The sequence below is a fragment of the Megachile rotundata genome, chromosome 14 (genome assembly GCF_050947335.1).
Source record: "Megachile rotundata isolate GNS110a chromosome 14, iyMegRotu1, whole genome shotgun sequence".
Lineage (NCBI taxonomy): Eukaryota > Metazoa > Arthropoda > Insecta > Hymenoptera > Megachilidae > Megachile > Megachile rotundata.
The window spans coordinates 12,819,017-12,840,585 of NC_134996.1; the positions used below are offsets into that span (position 1 = coordinate 12,819,017).

At 39.9% G+C, this 21,569-nt stretch overlaps 1 protein-coding gene across 2 annotated transcripts in view; it reads right to left on the bottom strand.

Moving 5' to 3' along the window:
- Window positions 1-704: 704 nt before the first annotated feature.
- The window catches only part of NLG-4 (neuroligin 4), a 281,147-nt gene continuing 260,282 nt past the window's right edge, over window positions 705-21,569 (bottom strand). The window contains exons 11-14 of one of the 2 annotated variants that reach the window (XM_012294946.2): window positions 6,805-7,138; window positions 6,202-6,465; window positions 5,908-6,070; window positions 705-4,557 (exon numbers count right to left, since the gene is read on the bottom strand). In XM_012294946.2, coding sequence (XP_012150336.1) covers window positions 4,408-4,557; window positions 5,908-6,070; window positions 6,202-6,465; window positions 6,805-7,138 — 911 coding nt within the window. In that variant the 3' untranslated portion in view covers window positions 705-4,407. The remainder of the gene's footprint in view (window positions 4,558-5,907; window positions 6,071-6,201; window positions 6,466-6,804; window positions 7,139-21,569) is intronic. The other variant, XM_012294952.2, reaches the window with a different exon arrangement.

Sequence of the window (21,569 nt, forward strand, 5' to 3'; positions counted from 1 at the left end):
CTAGGAATCCTGAGACGCAGTTTCGACGTTCATCGATGCGACTCGAACGGAATCGGTAATAACTGGTTATTGTTGCGTTTAATCAGCTGCCGTGACGCACTGACCTGATGGATTTTCGTGTCAAGAAAGCGAGGAAATTTCAAGAATTCCAGACTATTTTTGTATGCAGCGCGTTTGAAATAGTTAGAAAAATTTGCGGAAGGATTATTTCTAGCTGCTCTGTCGATAATTTGATATCGTTCGTTGGTAACTATAGGTTTTTATCGGCAATAGATAACTTACCGGTAGCTAGTAAGTTATCCTTGGAGTTCTACTTTATCGACATACGGCAATTCCGTTCAGTTCGTTTGCAGTAGCAGCATCAGTGAAATAGAAGTAACTGTGTTTCCAATTATGGGTAAATGTTAGACAATAATAATTTTATCAGAAGGGTGTAACAATAATTTAAAGAAGAAATTGTTGCGAAACGTGAGCTTGAACATGTGGCGCCATCTCATCAAAGTGAATAGTTTATTTAATTCCCATTTTCTATCGCTAGGTGCTAATTCCATACGCGGGTTAATATGAATTACAGAACATATCAAACTATTACTTTCAAAGTATTTTTGTGTAAGAGTAGTAATTAATTTGTAGGATTTTATAATCATGTGGATGTCTAAGGATGAAGAGAGGGTATATTATTTGAGGGAAGAATATTAGACACGTACAATTAATATCTCCATGTATTTTGTTATATATTTACAATTTGGTAACAGAAACGTTAAACGTAACAGGTAGCCTTGACCTCGGCCGGAAATTGTTTTCGAGATATCTTTCCGGTCGAGCGCGAGGCCAGCTAAAAGTCACATAAATATAATAATATTCGTCATAATAAATTCATTACAATCCATAATATGTATCTTTAATATATGTTATTTAAATTTTCTTAAACACTTGTTTAATCGGTTCAATGTTTCCTTTAGCGTTGCTCTTTTACTCTTTTCATTTTCTTTCACCGACAATGGCTTGTTCTTAATTACGTCTACTGTTACTCGCTTTTCGTTTAGTTTTTAGTATATTCGGATTGTCCGTACTTAATGATATTTTATTACGTAACTCTTTCACGAAGTTCCATTATTTTTCCCAAGTGATCATAGAAAAAAAAGGAAAAATAATCGTTTGATTCTGCGCTACTATATTCCGTGTGATCTTTTGTTCCATTCACGATAATATTGAAAATGTTCGGCTGATTTCGGTCTTGAAAACAGCTTGGCGAACATCGAGTTCTTTAATTTCTGTTTTATTATTTTAATCGCTTAATGTATGTACAAAAACTTTGATTCATTTTATATTAACACGCGTTCTTTTTCCCCGTTTAAGCTCGGTCCTCACGACAGAGTTTCTATTAAAAATCTTCAAATCAATTAAAAATATCTGTTCACACGTTCACCATGAACGCAGTATGGCGGTTTGGTGTCTCGAACTTTTACTTTGATTTATATTTCACGTACACCGTAATTTTGTAATAAAAATTGTGGATACACGTTTAATTTAATTCGACGGTTCTGTTTAGAAAATTTTGATTATTCGACAACAGCGACAGTGATTCATTCCTTGAAGCCTGTTTCCATTAATACAGCGACGTGTCTCATATTTATTTAAAAAGTATGCGAAGAATTTTGGCAGAATTGTTACATAATTATTGTTTTCGAAGGCTGCTTCAAAGAATAAAATCACATTGAAAGACAGTCTTTATGATCCAAACCGACCAGGGAAATTATTACGATCTTATCCTGCGTGAATTTCCGAGTCCTGTGGCAGTGCGTTACGCATAATAACAGATTTACGTTAGTCTTTATGTTACACCTATATGTATACGTATATCTTTACAAAAAAATCACGTACACCTTGAATTTCATGCGAATCATTTTTTCCTTTTCGTGTGCGAAGGTTTTATGAGCTTTCGACGATTTTCTGAAAGAATGGTTATTTCTATAACTAACTGCGATTTACAATTAAGTGCAATTTAGTCCTTTCCCGTTCAATATTGTGATGATATTCGTGATATTGTGACGTGTCAGGTTACAACGCACAGAATCGTGGCATATTGAATTACAATACGTGTTGATATAACGCTTTAGCTTACAATGTATCGAATTACAAGGTGTCGAATTACAACGCGTGGTAATATGACACGTGAGACCACCATGTATCGAGTTACAACGCTTCGAATCGCAGCGTATCGAATTACTACGCTTTAGCGTACAGTGTATCGAATTTCAACGCGTGGTAATATGACACATGAAACCACCACGTATCGAGTTACAACGCTTCGAATCGCAACGTCTCGAATTACTACGCTTCAGCGTACAGTGTATCGAATTTCAACGCATGGTAACACGACACGTGAGACCACCACGTATCGAGTTACAACGCTTCGAATCACAACGTATCGAATTATAAGGTGTCGAATTTCAACGCGTGGTAATATGACACATGAAACAACCACGTATCGAGTTATAACGCTTTCACACAACGCATTACGAATACTCATGGCAATATAACTCGATTTCTCTTTCTACATTTACTTGTACGACCAGAAGAAGCCTACATTGCACTCAAGTGTACACGCAATTTCTCGGTTTGTCAATTCACAGTCACAGTTCAACCACGATTCGTTTCAAACAATGCAAGATTCTACCTGAAAAGATACTACCCAAGGAAAAAAAGCGGATTAATGTAAAATTTGGAGTAACGTTCCTCGATTGTCTTTCATATTTATACAAGGATTCTCAAAGAAAGATCTGTTTCGATTGAAATGATTGAACTGTCAATGTGAATTGAGCTTGATTTGGGGCATTCTACATGATTCTGCTCGCATTTATTTTTTGTGTACGTGGTAGAGTGAAAGGAAATCTTTTCGGTAGATTTCTCAGTGTTACCAAAAACGTAGAAAAAATGGCGATCACCATGTACCGTTACATAGACGCGGTTATCGTCGAAAGGGAACGTTCCTCGATTATTGTTTATGAATTTAGAATGAGTGGCAGTATGCATCGGGAAATGATTTTGGCCATCGATGATCGAAACTTTTGATTCGTAGAAGAACATTCAATTTCCAAACTCAAAATATCAATTTATATCAACTACAATTTCAACTGCGAATTTTGTAAGATTAATTTTTTACTTGCAAGATTTTATTTTATGTCAGAGTCGAAATAATTTAATTGTGTTAAAGACAAATTCTGAGGATCAATTTTGTCAGTTGCAAATATGTAATTATGGACGGTCCTTTGTGTAGGAGGCGATCTATCGATTCCCGGCTCGATTTAATGAAGGAACATTGCCGATCGAATAAAGCTACAACTGAATTCTTCGACCAATCAAAAGTAGTGGATCAAATTGTCGAGTAATGATTCGAATGGTTCTCTCACACTTACATCATGTAACGTTCACAGTCAGATGAAAGAAGAAAGGAATAAAAATAAAAGGAAATCAGAGTGGACGATCAAACGATACGACACGAGTTACACGTCTCCTTAGAAAGTAGCAAACGTTCTTTTTTGGCTTTCTTACGGTATAAATTCACTTTTTTATTCTTTTATTTACAAGGAACATCTAACATCGTAGTGGATAAGTCGTTTTTTATACACGGGTCTTCATGATCGATTCAATGACTGTTGAGCTTCTCCCTTTAACACCTACGAATTCATTATTATCGACTAGCTAGCTGACTGTACGTTTGATTTCCACCATAAAATGGTATTCGCTTTTTTTGATTGAAGTTCGATTAATCGTGGAAAGAACCGCCCTTTGGCGTCTGCGTTTCGATACATCGTCGATATTCGTGATCGATCATCCCCGAACACGATACACTTCTGGTATCCATCGAAGCAACGTTCTTCAACATATCTGCATCAGTCTTCAACATCAAATCTTCATCAAATCGAATCTCTTTTCTCCTTAAGATTCAATTTTGGTTACATCAAAGATCCTTTTACATCGGTCAAGGTTATCAAGCTTCCAATTCGAAAGAGGAACCCAGACAACACACGGTTGATTTCTTCTTTGCTTCCCAAGATATCCGAATCGAAGTCGAACCAGAATTTCCTCTTTGAGATCCTCTTCAATCTCCTCGAGTTCCTTCGATGGATACCCGGTACTCCATTCTTCTAGTACTCGATTCTCTTCAGTAGCGAGCGTAGAGCTCCGTTCACCCCCCTCCGTTGATTATCCGCTCGTCGTCACCTGGACGAGTTGAAAGTCGTGGTATCAACGCGTTGTCGGACCAGGTGCCGGTCGATCGTTCGTCGAAAAACTTCCAAGGATCACACCGCTGGAAGCTCGACGGACCGGAACACGGTTTTACAGTAAGGTCGATGCCGTCAAGACATCCGGGACGACCGGTTTCGGAGGGGGGTCCAAGCATCACACTCTCATCTCGCTCATGGTGGCGTGGGACACGCGACTCGACACGGTGGCACTTTGCAACAGGGGCTGGTTCTCGGGCGGGCTCTTTGCTCGTGGGGGCGGTGGGGCTCTTGGTACTGTCAGATGTATTGACCCGTTTGGTGGACCCTGCAAATTTTTAGCGTTCAGTAAACCCTTAGTAATACCAGATTTACCCTGTCAGACCCTTGTTTGGTTACAAATTACTCTTTGGGCAGAATGTATCATTATTAACTATTGGGTACGATTAAGGTACGACCTCTTCGGTACAAAGCTCAACATCTACTTATCACTATTTGTGTTTCTATGATTCTGTGAAAGATTAGGTCTGAGAAGGTTAATCCCTGTTAGGTTATATTCATATAACATATGAGTTATGTTACATACTGAGTTATTGTTTGAATATGTTTATGGTTTATAGTTTACAGTTTACATGATAGTGTTAGCCATTTGATAGGACCATTATCAACAGCTATGCAGCATTTCAAGAACTGATCACAAGTTGAATCGTTGAGTGACTTCGCAAACTATCGACCACAAGTTTCTTTAATGTCCGAGTGGAGTCAACAAGTTTTTTTGATATCGAGTGATTTTTCTTCGGTTCAAACTTCATCAGACTGATTAAGTTTCTGAACGTTAATCTGTTTCAAACTTCTCTCGACACATTTCGAAATTTTATCTTAAATTGTAAAGCAATCGTCGAACCTTTTTGCGAGGATAAAAAATTGAAGGTAAATAACTTGCATGGAAAAATGGTGAATGAAAACGATTACAGAAATGAAAGACAATCTGAAAATGGTAACTGTCCGTTTACTCATTTTATCTGAAAGTCTGTGTGGAGTTATTCAAATAAGAGATGTCTTGAGGAAATTGAAATCTCTGTCAGAAATGAAAGTCAAAATCCAGCAGGGAAAGTTTAATCCGTTAAAGTTTCCCTTTAATGAACTTCAGGTTCGTCTCGAATCCAGGACCGCGGGAATTTACTAACGAGATAAAAGGCGATACTGTCCGTAGGTAGAATAATGACCGGACGAAAATGTCAGAAGCTTCAGCAGTGTAAATTTTAACCGTGCGGTTTAGCAGTTTAAAAGTTTCTTTTTAATAGGATTATGGGCGAAAGTTCCACAGGCATCGCGAGTTAAACAGCAACTTTTCTTTTATATGAATAGCGACAAACGTGCAATTTTCGAAACGTTTCATAAAAGTACCTCCATTCATATTACGTCAAACGTTAAACGACATTTTGTTTCGCTTTATTCACAGTTGTCAAATTAAGGTCGTTAATTGTCTCGAGTTAAATTAGGTTCTCAAATTACACAAGTCATCGAGTTTCCTAAATTATAGTTTGTTATGAAATAATTCTGACAGGGAACAGGCAGATGGATAAAGTCTGAGAGGCACAAACAGGCAGGAGAGTGCAGGGTAAACCTTCCATTATGTTAAAAACTAAAAGTTGCTCAGTTAAAATAAGGTTCTCACTTGGGTTTGTGCGTTCATGTCCTGTATGACGGAAGCTCGGGGAAGAGTGGCATGCTGTTGTTGATGTTGCTTTTGATAATGATGTTGATGGGGCAACGTATGAGTTCCCTGGCCCTGTTGGAGAAGCGTGTTGGGATCGTTCGGAGGACCTTTCATAACGTTCCTGAAAGGATGATCGATCGTTACAACCCTTCGATCTAACTTTTCGTTGACCACATTCGATCTCAAGAAATTTGATTAAAGAGTTACAAAGGCGAGAGATGAAAAGGGGACGCGAAATGATAAATGAAATACCTTCTCAACATCTCGTTTTCAACGTCCACGATAATCTGGCCGCTTCCAGGGAAGTGCGAGTGAGGGGGCGGTGGTTGTTTCAGCTCGGTGAATCCTCGTGGACCGCACTGTTGATTCAACATTTGTTGCTGCTGAAGGCTCTTCACCTCGTGTCTCGTTTTGTCCCTCTGATAGTAGACGCCAGCAAAAATGAGGACGTTGAGGATCAACAAGCTGCAGCCAATCGCGATTGTGACGCTCAGAGCTGTCGAGTACGCGTTGTATCTGCTCGAAAATGTCGATAAAATGTACAGGATTAGACGTATCTTCTTGGAAACTCCGAAGAAAGGAGAAAGAATTGCCACTGAATTTTCGCGACGAAACTTTTCCTTCAAAACTTTTGCAGACTCGATAATTAAAGAATTTCGTGACTCAGTTTCGGCACTTAGAAACAAAAGTAGATGAAATTCAGTCAGAAACTGTAGCGAGGGATGCACAATATCTCTGTCCCTAACAAAATTAGTTACGTCGCGAATATACGAACGTTCCCACGAACTCGGAGACCGCCAGGAAGTGTCTTATTAATTGTACACGTACTATCAACTGAGATTGCTTATTACGTACCCAGCTGCATCCAGGCTGGCCAAAGTGTCCGTGCTGGCGTTATGAACGGTCTGAAGGTTCGTACTTTGGATGTAGCTGACACACGTGGCCGCGTTGTAGTCGGTCGTAGTCGGTGGTTCCGTGGTGATGTTCTTCCTTTTGAATTCCTCGCTGATCCTGCTCAGCGGATCGGGTCTCACGGATCCGTCGTAAAGGCTGGGATCCGAGTGGCCTCGGAACAGATTGTGTCTGGAGTCCACGTCCTCCATTCCTGCTCGATGGAGCTCGGGCACCAAACGCAGCCACACCGACAGCTGATGAGCTCGATAATGGTTCTTCATCTTTGGTCTCCAGCCTGCGAAATTTCAATCGCTCGATTTTATTGCAGATACTTTAAAATTTATAAAATCTGTAAATTTTCAATAAAACATCAAGTATTTTCTTTAAATTAATTTTATCATAAGCTACTTATCAACAACGACAAAATTTGTACAATAAACCTCGTTAAAAAGAAACGCAAACATAACGATACTTCATAAAGAACGTGTTTCATTAAAAAGGTTTTAGAATCATTCGTGAAAAATTTCCGCTGCTTAAAATTCTCGACGTGTAATGAAGGATTTACGACGTTGTTACGACAAAAATTATCCGCGTTCCCCGCAAAGCAGTCTGATAAGAACAGAAACGCTTGAGAGAAGCAAAAAAAAAGATTTTTCGTTCCGACACTGAATGGAACGTAACCGCGCCAAGTTCCGTTGAAATTTCATTGGGATAAAAGGGTATTTCGACCGACTATGTCAGACGGGTCTTTTTTCCGAGCACAAATAAAGTGTATCGCTCGCTTAAAATCCTATTTCGCTTTAGATCCTGTCTTAGAAATGATCCAATTTCTTTTATGTAGCGCTCTGATACACCGACGGAAAATTAGTGGAGGAGGAAAATTGGAAAGAATCTTCCCAAAGAATTTTTGGGAAAATTATGAAGTTGAGAAGTTAGGAAGTTCGAAGATGGAGACGTTCAAAGTTTGAAAGTTGACTTTGGGAGATTGACGCACCACGTATTTAGCATTTTGGAGGATTGGAAGATTGGAATCTTCAAATATTAGGACTCTAGAAAATTGGAACCTTACAAAATTGAGTCATAAAAAATTAGAACCTAGAAATATTTAAAACCATGGAAGATTGGTATCTTTAAAAAATAAAACCTGGAAGATGAGTTTTCGAATAATCAGGGATTAAATGATTCCGTTATAATTTAATGAAAATATTCATACGAAGCCGAGGTATCCAAGGCAAGAATTGGCGACACAATAATGTGGTGAAATTAGCCGGAAATTTGGAAAATCGCGCATGAGACTCGACGAAATTGCTACCGGCGTAACATTAATTAGATGCAATTTTTGGCGGCAAACGGTGAGAGCCAATGCACGAGCAGTTAATTAAAGCGAGCCACGGCTGACGGATTTGTCATGGCTGCAAATGAGAAAACGCGTGTACCGGCACGCGTGCACGAAACTGGAACAATGAAATTAATGAAAATAATTGTTCCGTGCTAAATTCGGGATAGCTCGAGCTGCTGAACGCCAGTGTCGTCGTTCCCTGTTCAACTGCTAAGGATTAATGGCTAACCACGTTAAAGGCAAGCATTTTGCACTCTAATGCGTTTCATTTTAACGAATTTTCCCAGGGAAACACGGTGAAAGAAAAATAAATGCTTTCTATGGTGTAAACTTCAAATTTCATTAGCAGCCTTGGGAGTTATATCTTTTGTAAGATGCAGGGGGTTGTGATTGAGGGAGAGGGAAGTTTGGGAAGGTTGGGAGGATTGAGACGATTGAAGGGTGAAAGGTGTAAAATTTAGGGGGTAGAACTTTGGAGGGAACTTTGCAAGATTTGAACTTTGGGAGGGTGGGACTGTCAGGAGGTGCAACTTTGGAAGAAAGAAATTTGGGAAGGGTAAAGAACATTGAAGAGTTGGAATTTTGCAAAAGTGAAACTTTAGAAATGTGGAACTTTGAAAGGGTGGGACTATGGAAAAGTCACAATTTGGGACAGTCGAACTTTGCAAGACCTGAACATTGGAAAGGTAGAACTGTGCCAAGTTGCTACTTTGGAAGCAAATTGGAATTAGGGAAGGGTAAAGAACACTGAGGAGTTGGAACTACAGAAGAGTGCAACTTTGGAAGGGTGGAACTACAGAAGGGTGGCAATTGGGGAGAGAGGAATTTAGCAAGATTTGAACTTTGGAAGGATGGAACTATGACAAGTTGGAACTTTGGATGGGTGGGGCTATGAAAGGGTGGTAATTTGGAAGAGTGGAAATTCGGAAGGGTGGAATGTTGTAAGAGTGGAACTTGGAAGAGTGGAACTTTGGAGGGGTAGAACATTGAAGAGTTGGAACTTTGGAAGGGTGGGTCTATGAAAGGGTGGTAATTTGGGAGAGTGGAAATTTGGAAGGGTGGAATTTTGCAAGAGTGGAACTTGGAAGAGTGGAACTTTGGAGGGGTAGAACATTGAAGAGTTGGAGCTTTGGAAGGGTGGAACATTGAAGAGTTGGAACTTTGGAAGGGTGGAACATTGAAGACTTGGAACTTTGAAAGAGTGAAACTTTAGAAGTGTGGAACTTTGGGAGGGTGGAAATTTGGAAGAGTGGAACTTTGCAAGGGTGGAATTTTGGGAGGGTGGAAATTTAGAAGAGTGGAACTTTGAAAAATTGCAACTATGGAAGGGTGGAATTTTGAGAGGGTGGAAATTTGGGAGAGTAGAAACCTTGAAAGAGTGGAAATTAAAAAAATTGGAACCTCGAAAGAGTGTAAATTAGAAAAGTTGAAACCTCGAAAGAGTGCAAATAAAAGAAGTTCAAACCTTGAAAATTTATAGCCATAGAAGGGTGGAACCTCGAAACCTTAAAATTTTGTACAAGTAAAATATTGGAAGGGTAGAACCCCAAAAGGGTGGAGCCCTCCAATATTCAAACTCCATAAAATAAAAATTTTAGAGCCTTCAACCTCCCAAAAAATGAAACCCTCCTAAACCCCACAACTCCAGAAAATAAAATGACGCCAGTCGAAATAAATTTTACATCGTATCCTTGATGTTAGAGAGCGTCCAAACTAGGTTAAAAAAGGAATATCATCGTTAGGTGAGTTTTTCCGTGTGACACGACACCGGACTACGTGCGAACGACTCGGATCGCGTTTTCCGACAGGAATTCCCGTGTATCGAGGCTCGTGAATCATTTCGAAGCACCGTCACTGACATTTGATTTGCTGAAGTGCGTTCGTACGGATCAAAGCAGAGAGGAGAGTTTCACGACTGGATATGCACGAATCTTTCAATTTGATTAGTTAGATCAGTTCCTTTTCATTTTGTACGTCTTGGAGTTTCCTGAATTTTTCCATGGACTTCATAGATGAGATTGGGTCTCTTCCAATTTATCAGCTTCGATTAAATCGATTTATTTTATTACCGAAGCAAGATTGAACCAATCAATATTTAGCCAGTAATGTACGAATAACATATTCCAGTTTTCTGTACGAGCTAATTGAACATGAAAATGAATAATTAAATTTAATTAAGCGCATAATCCGGCACAAGATTTATCGTTAAAGAATTTTCAGCCGCTTTTAAATACAATTACTGGACAAGCGAATTAACCTCGATACAGGATCATTATAATTTTCATTTTATACCAAATCGAATGAATTTTCGTTCGATCGTTATGCAATGTAACACGCAAGAGTAACTCGGAATCTTGTAAATCAGTCCACTTATCAAGCATCAAGTATCGTTAATTTACAGTATCAGATACAACTCGAAACTGTTAAATCGTATTTCGCGTTTCATTATTTGGAACACGGGGGGTTTTCGCTGAAACTACATTGCCAATTTATAATATCGATTTTATGTTGCTGCAAAGAATTACTGTTATTAATTCGTCTAATTTATGAACGCGGCCGCGAGCCAAACAGCCCGTGCAAGCCGGAAATCGAAGTGAAAAATGATATTGCGGTGCGGTACCAAGCTTGATTTCTTCGCAAACATTAACACCTATAATGTTCATGCAAAATTGGAAATTTGCGAAGGTGCAAAAATTGAGGGGGTGGGACTCTGCAAGGTTTGGGGGTTGGTAGGTGGACTTGGCAAGATTTGGGGGTTGGGAGATGGACTTTGCAAGATTTGGGGGTTGCAAGGTTTGAACTCTGCGGGGTGGAAATTTGGGAGAGATTGGGACTTTGGAGGGTGGAACTTTGGAAGGGTGGGGCTTTGCAAGATTTGGGGGTTGCAAGGTTTGAACTCTAAGGGGTGGAAATTTGGGATCGATTGGGACTTTGAAGGGTGGAACTTTGGAAGGGTGGAATTTAGCAAGGATGGGACTTGCCAAGATTTGGGAGTTGCAAGGTTTGAACTCTGAGGGATGGAAATTTGGGAGAGATTGGGACCTTGGAGGGTGGAACTTTGGAAGGGTGGAATTTTGCAAGGGTGGAACTTTGGAAGAGTGGGACTTTGGGAGATTGGGACTTTGGGAGATTGGGACTTTGAGAGATTGGGACTTTGGGAGATTGGGACTTTGAGAGATTGGGACTTCGAAGGGTGGAACGTTGGAAGGGTGGAATCTTGGAAGAGTGGAATTTTGGAAGGGTGGAATTTTGCAAGGGTGGAACTTTGGAAGAGTGGAATTTTGAAAAGTTAGAAATTTGGAAGGGTGGAATCTTGGAAGAGTGGAACTTTGGAAGGGTGGAATTTTTCAAGGGTGGAACTTAGGAAGAGTGGGACTCTGAAAAGTTGGAAATTTGGAAGAGTGGAACTTTGGAAGGATGGAACCTTGAAAGAGTGGAAGTTTGAAAGAGTCGACCCTTGGAAGGGCAGAACTTATTAAGAGTTGAACTTTGGAAGGGTTGAACTTTGAAAGAGTAGAACTTTGTAAGAGTTGGAACCCCACAAATCCCTAATTTAAAAATTCCGAAAATTCCAAATAGAAACCACTGACCACCCTAAACCCATAACACCCCCAACATAAAAACGTGCACCCCCAACTACAATTTCCTCAGACATCAACAACAAAACTCATCGTTTTTGCTCGAATATATATTTCCTTTAGTCCACGCATCAGGCACTATATTTCAAGGTATAATTAATCCCTTCACGCTCACGAGAGAGTGCGTGGTTCCGTTTGAAAACCGAGATTCACGAATTTTTTTTCGAGGCGATTCGAACGAGATCCGAGTTTCACGAGGTTATGCCAGAACGAGGGGCTCCTTTTTCTCTCGTTTATCGGCCGATACAGTTGACTGTTCCTGCCTGATAACGACCCATCGTCTCTTTCACTCGATTCCTGCGAACCGTGCACCCCTGATGACCGATAAAAATCCATTTTTGGCGACCATTTCACGGCTTTCCTGCCTGTGTCGCGTGAATCGTTAGATTTGAAAGGTTGGAGAATTGATTGGTTCGAGGTAGTTGACGGGTCACAGTTCAATGATTTTTCAACAGCGTTTTCGTGAAACGATTTCGTGGCATCCGTCGGATTTTGAGGGACACGTGTCCATGCTACTTGCTTATGTTTTAAAGCTATGGACCTTGATCTACAAAGTTTAAACTTTGGAAGTATATGCTTTTTTAAGAAAACGTAGAATTTCATATGCAACTTCTATTGGCTTAAGTTTTGAAAATTTTCTAACAAAATATATTACAGAAATTTTGAAAATTGTTTTGCTGAAGCTTTCACAGTTGTTCATTTCTTTCTCTCATTTCCAAGCTTGAACTTTAATCCAAACACAGTTAATTCAGCGAGGTTAAGTCTCTTAAGATGTCACCTCACATCTTGATGAAACATACTCTTTCCTTCAGTTTATACCAGAACCAATAAACAAGAATTTGCAGCAAGCAAAACATCTAATCCTAAAAATAGTGATACCCAGAACTCTCCGTCGTACCGAGATCAATTATTAAACTCACGAAAAGCCTCGGCAGGAGAGTAACAATAAAACAGCAGCGAATCTTGAAAGTTTCTTTCTTCAGGGAAAAGCGCAAAATATTCTCGTGAGACCGGGAAAAAACCATGCATCTTTCACGATAACAACGAAACTCCAGCATCGTTCTGAGAAGCTAGGAGACACGTCAGTCGATAAAATAACTCAGGACACCCTGTATATATATATATGTTCACATATATACCACCGACCTAACGACTTATTCTTTTAAGACGCGCTAAAACTTCTAAAGGACGTCTTTCCTCGGCAGCCGCCATATTCTCTCGACTTTTCGAGAGCCTTTCGTCGAGAATATCCCGGTTGACTGCTAGCTACCGTGGAAATAAAACGAAGGAAACCCATCGCAGTAGATAAGTCGTGGCATAAATGCCAACACATGTCTCACGGTATTTTCTTCTGCTTCTGTCGCGATGTGCTTCATCTCTTCCGCTTTTTCCCCGCCAAATCTCACCACCCCCTTCATCCGTATTTCAGGTGCTGGCTTCACCAAAACCTCTTTCTGTTTCCTCGCTCGATGGCCTTTCGATCCTTTGCATGCTGTTTCATATTCAGACGCGATCGATTCGGCTCTTGGACCTTTGGAAGGCTGGAATTTTGCAAGGGTGCGACTTTGGAAGGGTAGAACTTTGAAAGAGTAGAACTTTATAAGATTTGGTACCTCCAAGTCCCTAATTTACAAATTTTCAAAATTCAAAATAGAAACCCCTGTAACCACCCTAAATCCCATAACACTCCTAGCATAAAAAGCTACAATTTCCTCAGACATCAACAACAGAACTCATCGTTTCCGATAGGACATATATTTTCCTATACCCCATGCATCAGGTACTATATTTCAAAGTATACAAAGTATATATTGTTTAATTAAACAGTGACAAAGTATACTAAGTATACAAAGTATGACAAAGTATAATTGGACAGGGACTTAGGAAGGGTTGAACTTTGGAAGAGTGGAATTTTGGATGATGGCATTATGCAAGGATGGACTTTAGAAGGGTGGGACTTTGAAAAATTAGAAATTTGGAAGAATGGAACTTTGAAAGGGTGGAACCTTGAAAGAGTGGAACGTTGAAGGAGTAGAACTTTGAAAGAGTGGACACTAGGAAGGGTAGAACTTAGGAAGGGTTGAACTTTGAAAGGATGGAACCTTGAAAGAGTGGAACTTTGAAAGACTGAACCCTAGGAAGGGTAGAACTTAGAAAGGGTAGAACTTTGGAAGAGTGGAATTTTGGAGGGTGGAATTTTGCAAGAGTGGACTTTGGAAGAGTGGAACTTTGAAAAATTAGAAATTAGGAAGAATGGAACTTTGAAAGGGTGGAACCTTGAAAGAGTGGAATTTTGAAAGAGTGGACCCTAGGAAGGGTAGAACTTAGGAAGGGTTGAACTTTGGAAGAGTGTAATTTTGGAGGATGGAATTTTAGAAGGGTGGAATTTTGCGAGGGTGGACTTTGGAAGAGTGGAACTTTAAAAAATTAGAAATTTGGAAGAATAGAACTTTGAAAGGGTGAAACCTTGAAAGAGTGGAATTTTGAAAGAGTAGAACTTTGAAAGGGTGGAATTTTGCAAGGGTGGTATTTGAAAGAGTGGGACTTTGAAAAGTTGAAAATTTGGAAGAGTGGAACTTTGTAAGGATGGAATCTTCAAAGAGTGGACACTGTGCGTTTCAAACAGTGAATATCCTACATCCATCTCACCCCCTGGATCTCTCTAACAGAGGATCCTCTAAGAGATTAGCTATTAACATTCTATCAATGATACTTATCCGTGAAAAATTTGGGAATCTAAGAATCTAGTTTGGAAATTTGGGAACATAGGGGTTGCAGCAATCAGTGATTTGAAAATTTGAGGATTCGGAACGCACGAGTTTGAAAATGCAGAAATCGGGAAATGCAGGAACCTGTTCCCATTTTAGATGAAAAAGCACGAGCAGGAGCGCAAACTTGCTCACGCAACTGGAAGCTCGATTTTCTCATATTCCCGCAAATTTTCCCTATCTCTACCAGTACCGAGTACCGCAGAGAATTATAATTTTGGTTGAACGTGATGGATTTCAGATGCATTAGTTACCGTTTTTTTTCTTTCGTCCGGGAAGTTTGAAACTAGAATGATAGTTGAAGTGGAAAAGCCAGAGAGTTTTCACAGATAAAAAAAGCGGAAACTGCTCCTCGTCGTCGGATACTTTATTCCTGCGAAATGTTAGTTCTGCGAATTTTTTCGCAAAAAAAATATCAATGGTAAAAAAGGTTTTTACAACGTAACTCATTAACGTTCGTGTTTTATTCGTGAGAGGCATTCAATTCTTTAAAGGATTTGAATATTACAATTTTCGCGACAAAAAAAGTACACCGTAAAGACAAAATCGTCCTTTTAATTCGCAGCTTTTGGTACAATATCTGATGAATTTTTCAAGCGGTCGTCAGACGAGGGTGCTTTTATTAAATTCGAACAGCTCGGCCAAGAAGCTCTGACTTACTTCGTTAATTAAACACGACTGTGCTTTCGCGTTCTCCGTGGATATTACGTAAGATCTGGAATACGGTTCGTGAAGCAAAATGTTCTCCAGATTTCCCGAATCAAAATATTGAATCCTTTTATATATTATCATTAATTTATCACAACGAATCTTTCGCTCCCTTTTCCTTCTTTTCGTCTATGGCAAGACTATTTGTAGAAATAGATACAATCCGCGTGTTCCTTGCGAACAATCGTCTGTGTCGACCAATAGTCTACCATCCTCTGGCAATGGTACGGCTTCCGGTAGAATTATTGTCGGAGTTGTCGCTATTAACGGAAATACGAAACTGCGAAACCATAGAGGCCGAGAGCCGCGAAATCGTCGACGAAATCCGTGAAAACGGTTACACGCGACGGAAAACGACCGTCGACTTGCGAATTGCTCTCGGTTTTGTCGTCCCCCATTCTTTCACTGTTTTCCTCCATTTTTTATGGCTGTGTTTTTCATAACACTTTTAAGACCGCTAAACTGCCTCGATAATTGCGCGGCTGCTTTAACTTTCATGCGACCACCCCTTTATGCCTCCTATAAAAAGTCAAGTAGCTCGAATCCTTTAAGATATTATGTTTATGAATCCTTTGGGATTTCTCCGGATTATCTTTCCGACGATCTTCAAGGAAATTCTTTCATTTTCATTCCTCAAGAATTTTGACATCAATAGACAATTCTGTGATGAGGATTGATAAATATATTTGGGGATTAAAAATATTTAACTCATCGTCTGAAGTCACCTTCATCAGCTATTCAGTGATGAGAATTGATAAATATATTTGGAGATAAAAAATATTTAATTCATCGTCTGAAGTACACCTTCATCAGCAATTTTTGAGGATTGTTTGAATAAATAGCGTCGGAAGGTTTATGAAAATGAATATTAGACACAAGAATGTCTCGGGTTGAACATCACGGAATCATTGAACCAGTTTCTCGAGAACGATGGCAAATTGTAATATTCATAAGATTGCACGTTCCAAGGGGCTGCGCAGTAGAAACTGTTATCGCTCGCGGCTGTGAGCGTTAAATGACAACGACAGTGGGGACTTTCAGTCCAAGGCGTCCCATTAGGATAAAGTGTTTCGGGGCTTGGACTCGGGGGTCGAAAATAAAAGAAACCCGTGCAACAGCGCCTTGAAGTCGCTGGCAAATGCCTTCCTCTGAAATTTTCAGAGATCATGATAGCCTTTATGCGATAGACAACGTAATTGGTCAGAATCCAGACAGGTGAAGAAAACGATTCACTTATCGACGTTTCTACATTGCTACAGTCCTTCCGTTAAACGCAGTTTTCTCGAGGGACAACCGATCTGTTGGCCAACAACGATGTCACGTAGACCCATTCGCATTTGCGGTAATTGTCGAGGTAGTTTCAGGGTCACGGGGGTTGCTTCAATCTCGCAGGGTCGGTTTCCTCCAATTTCCTACACCCCTCCTATATTCCCATCTTGCCACTTTTCTCGAACCTTTGAAGGGATTCGGGAAAAAAGCTTGGGTCTCCGGAAGATACCCATCGATCGAACACCTGATTTATGTGCGGTGAACCCTTTATCTCCTGAACACTGTCTAAAAGTATTTCACTATTTACTAATCTTTCCTAATTGTTCACTGCCACACTTGTATTGTAACATCCACCTATTTATTGCAATACCTCCTATGTGTGGATGTCATATGACCCTTTATTTCTGAGTAGTGTCTTTGCATTACTGTATATTCGTGTCCGTGACAATTTGTTTCCGCGAGATAAGCCTGACCGAAAGGAATTTTGATGTCAGTATGGGATGACTTGCCACGAATACATCGGCAGGAAAAATGCGGAGAACGAGGGTAATAGGACCCTTGGGTATCTCAGATATCGTTTCTCGTGCGATAGGGTGAGCTCGAAATACTACGTTCTCTCTTGCAATCGTTATCTGGTACGAAAAACGAAATCAATGCTCGAACGAAAATTAGTGGGGATGAATACACGTTCGTCAGATACGATTGCTCGTTTCGAACGACGTGATGTTGTTTGCTCGAAACGATAATCGCGCTGCAGCGTGAGAAAGGCAGTTCTCTATTTTAATCTTTGAACGTCGTTAAAATTATGGCTCTTCTTCTTCTTCTCGCGTGACTGTCGTCCAGCGGATCACTCGACCCAATTTCTCCTTAGTTATTTAGATTTCTCTGAGCTGAAATCACGTATATTTGCCCCATGTCGCGTGATTATTGTTCAAACGGAGCCAGCCACTCGGTTGACCTGATTACACTTTCGTTTCATTGTTTCTGAATAGCTAATATCGATTAATGAAATTCGTTATTCAACTTCGACTTCATTCAGAAACCTCAATTTGCTCGTTGACATTTTATGAAGTCGCGATGTTGAAGTTTATGTCCTTATTTTTGGCGATTAATGCTGTCAAGTTGGTTAGCTGTATCTAATCCGCTTCCGTCTCAATTTACACGAAGAAGGTAAAAAGAATTGCCCGGGTCGCTGAGATGCTGGCCAAGCTCGTCGACCGCTAATTTGTGGTTTTTGGGGCGAACTCGACTCGCTACTTCTCTAATTGGAAGTTCCTTTTTCCTTGTTCGTAGACTAAGTCGCGTACCCTCGCTGTTAGAAATCTTCTCGTGTCCTATTGCGCCAGTTTTCATCTTGGTGAGAAGCACGAGGAGAGAAAGAAACGCGAGAAACGAGGCAGCTTCCCCGGTTGATTTAATCATTTTACAAGACTTGCCCAATGGACGAGAAGGGATTAAAATGGAATTCAAAGGGGTTATCGTGACGACGATACGGCTTCTCGTAACACTTTACGGTCGCGATAATCTGAAGAAATTAAACGTCAAATCGAGGACGAGCTCGTGTTTCTTCCTCTTTTTTATCGTTCGCAATTATTCTTTCCTCTTCACCCGTTAAGAACGAATTTCTCGCAGGTCACAAGTATCCTTCCGCAAATCGTAACAAGGAAAGTTCCAAGATAATTTAACGGGAACAATACGATTTTCTTTTTTAAAAGTCACATTGTTTTCTATATTCAAAAATTGTTTTCGCTATATGATCTCTTGATGTCCAACTTTAGTAACTAAATAGAAACACTAATTGCCTATTGGGTAATCAAAGATCGAACCGAGCATTGAAGTCCTTCAGAATCGTTGAATTACTAGTTCTCAACTAATTCAATAGGAATTGGAATCAGCTCTTCACCATTTCTACCCTCTGTCATCTCTCTTTGTTGAATGGCCGAGGGTGGCCCTTGCTGAGCGTTCAATTGCCGTAGCAACTTCGTAAAAGTTGCAGTTTATGATAAAGCCATGGTGGTAACTGTAGATGTATCAACTATGTGAAACTAGGGAAGTTCAAGTTTTATTTTGAGACTTCTCTTGACTAACTACTTATTTAAAGCTAACGCAGTAACTATGTGTAAGCACAAACTTTAAAACTTTAAAACTTATATGTTAACGTTCTACCTCAAATGTAGCTAAAAACTAACTTAACTTACAGTCAACCTTACGAGACTAACGCAATATTAATTCTAACTTAACTTACAGTTAACCTTACAAGATTAATGCAGTATTAATTCTAACTTAAAACTAACTTAACTTACAGTTAACCTTAAAAGACTAACGCAATATTAATTCTAACTTAAAACTAGCTTGACTTACAGTTAACCTTACAAGACTAACGCAGTATTTTAACTTAAAATTAACCTAACTGCTTACGATACTAATTCGATAAGTCAGCGACTACAAAACTTGTTCAAAAGGTTTGCTAGGAAACGTTCTCTAACCCACGAGGGGTCGACAAGAGTATACATCGCTCTTTCTCTTATGTATCCTTCCGCGAGTGATTTACTTTCGCGAAACGGATGCTTCGCAACGCCGCGTAGCGATTGCGCTGCGAATCACGTGCGCAGCGAGTCGTGCGTGCGCGTCGAACTGGTTGCCTCTGCAATGGCGTTGATTCATAACTAGCTGCATTTGAATATTCTTGACACAATGCTTATTAAACAAATGTTTTATATTCCTCTAAATTTAAACCAGAATTTCTGCATTACTAGAGTTACTATGACACGAAGATGAGATCTGCAGATCATACAGATGAGATCCTGAAATTTTTTTAAAGAAATGAAAAATAAATTATTTGTGAAGTTAAAGATTCGACCTTGAATGTCAGAAACCATTTCCGTCATCCAATTTTCGCCACGTGAAATGCATTTAATTTGATTGGTCGACCATTTCCAACGTCTCGACGAGAAATCTTTCTCTGTTTCTGTCTGTCAGCCTCAATTTCTCGCCTTCCATGATTATTTCGTCGGCTTGATCGAGCTACGGAGTAACGATTCTCGAGAGCAAGTGGGTGGCACCGTCTCCTAGAAACGGATATGAAGGAAACGGAATTCGAATAACATGTTTACACTCCCGTTCCTGTTCGACACTAATGGCCTCTCTTGGACCAAGTCACGCAGACGTTGGGAAATAAATCCCTCTGGAGTTTCGAGGCTGAAAGTGTCTCGGGTGTCCATTAAGCCTACGTCGAAACTTAAGCGTTGAAGAAAAAGCGAAAAAACATTTTCTTCGTTAATTGCTTCTGATGACGAAATGTTACAGATCTGGAAACCCGACATTTTAACGAACCGCATTTATCATTACTGTAATTACTATTATTATATACGCAATGTTAATTTGCTACAAAAATGTTTCTTGCATTCTGAAACACACCTCGTTCGACAATACCGAATTCGATACACCGATCACGGCTTGTGTCGTCAGCGAGGAAACCTATTTCCTACGTAAACGGGATCCCCTCGCGATCCCCTGAGAACGTGAATTCTTCCTGTTCCTCTTTATATTCTACAACACGATCAGAAAACAGAGTCGATATTCTACCTGTGCTTCGGGGTAAAGGCACCTAGTAAATTAACGCAGTGCTGGAGCATAGAACGTAGATTCATGAGACTCATGGATGGAATATTACAGAAAAATTCTATGCTGCCACTCTTCGAAGGTTCCATCCTTTCAAAGTTCCACTATTCCAAACTTTCAACTTTTCAAAGTCCCACTCTTTCAAAGTTCCACACTTGCAAACTTTTATCCTTCCGAAGTTCTACTCTTTCAAAGTCCTATCCTTCCAAAATTCCACCCTTTCAAAGTTCCACCTTTGCAAAATTCCACCCTTCCAAAGTTCTACTCTCTCAAAGTCCCACTCTTTCAAGGTTCCACCCTTTCAAAGTTCCACTTTTCCAAATTTTCAACTTTTGAAAGTCCCACCCTTGCAAAATTTCATCTTTCCAAAGTTCTACTCTTCCAAAGTTCCACCCTTGCAAAATTCCACCCTTCCAAAGTTCTACTCTTTCAACGTCCCACTCTTTCAAGGTTCCACTCTTCCAAATTTTCAACTTTTCAAAGTCCCACCCTTGCAAAATTTCATCCTTCCAAAGTTCTACTCTTCCAAAATCCCACCCTTCCAAAGTTCTACTCTCTCAAAGTCCCACTCTTTCAAGGTTCCACCCTTTCAAAGTTCCATTCTTCTAAATTTTCAACTTTTCAAAGTTCCACCCTTGCAAAATTTCATCCTTCCAAAGTTCTACTCTTCAAAAGTCCCACCCTTGCAAAATTCCACCCTTCCAAAGTTCTACTCTCTCAAAGTCCCACTCTTTCAAGATTCCACCCTTTCAGAGTTCCATTCTTCTAAATTTCTAATTTTTCAAAGTTTCACTCTTCCAAAGTCCACTCTTGCATAATTCTACCCTTCCAAAGTTCTACTCTTCCAAAGTCCCACCCTTGCAGAATTCCTCTCGTGTAATAGCACGCATCGTTGTATTAACACTAGAACTACCAACCAGTCAAACTGACTGCTTTCAGATATCTCATTTTATATTACAAAATTTTATTGTCGTGACTTTGTGGAAAGGTCTGTCATATTTTGTTGAGGTAAAAACTAGTTCTATATGTTACTTAATGCTTTAGTGTTTATTTATTTTCCTTTTAATTTTATTTTTCATTCGTCGACAAACGTGCATTTAATGTCGGGAGTTCTAGTGTTAATACTCCCTTCTGTTTCATGACAGTGTCGTTTAATCTTCTTCTGGAAGAGAAATGTTGAAGTTTCACTCTGAACAAGGATGTATAGAATAAAAAACGAGTGGCGTTCGATCGTAAAATAATCACCGCCCGAGGGGTACGATTATGCCTGTCGAAGATATCCTCGGTTCTTCCTGAAACTCTGGCGAACAAATGAGGAATAGAATAGGGTGGATGAGGGGTCGGAGAAGGAAGGGCGTTAGAATGTTGAGAAACGGCGAGGAG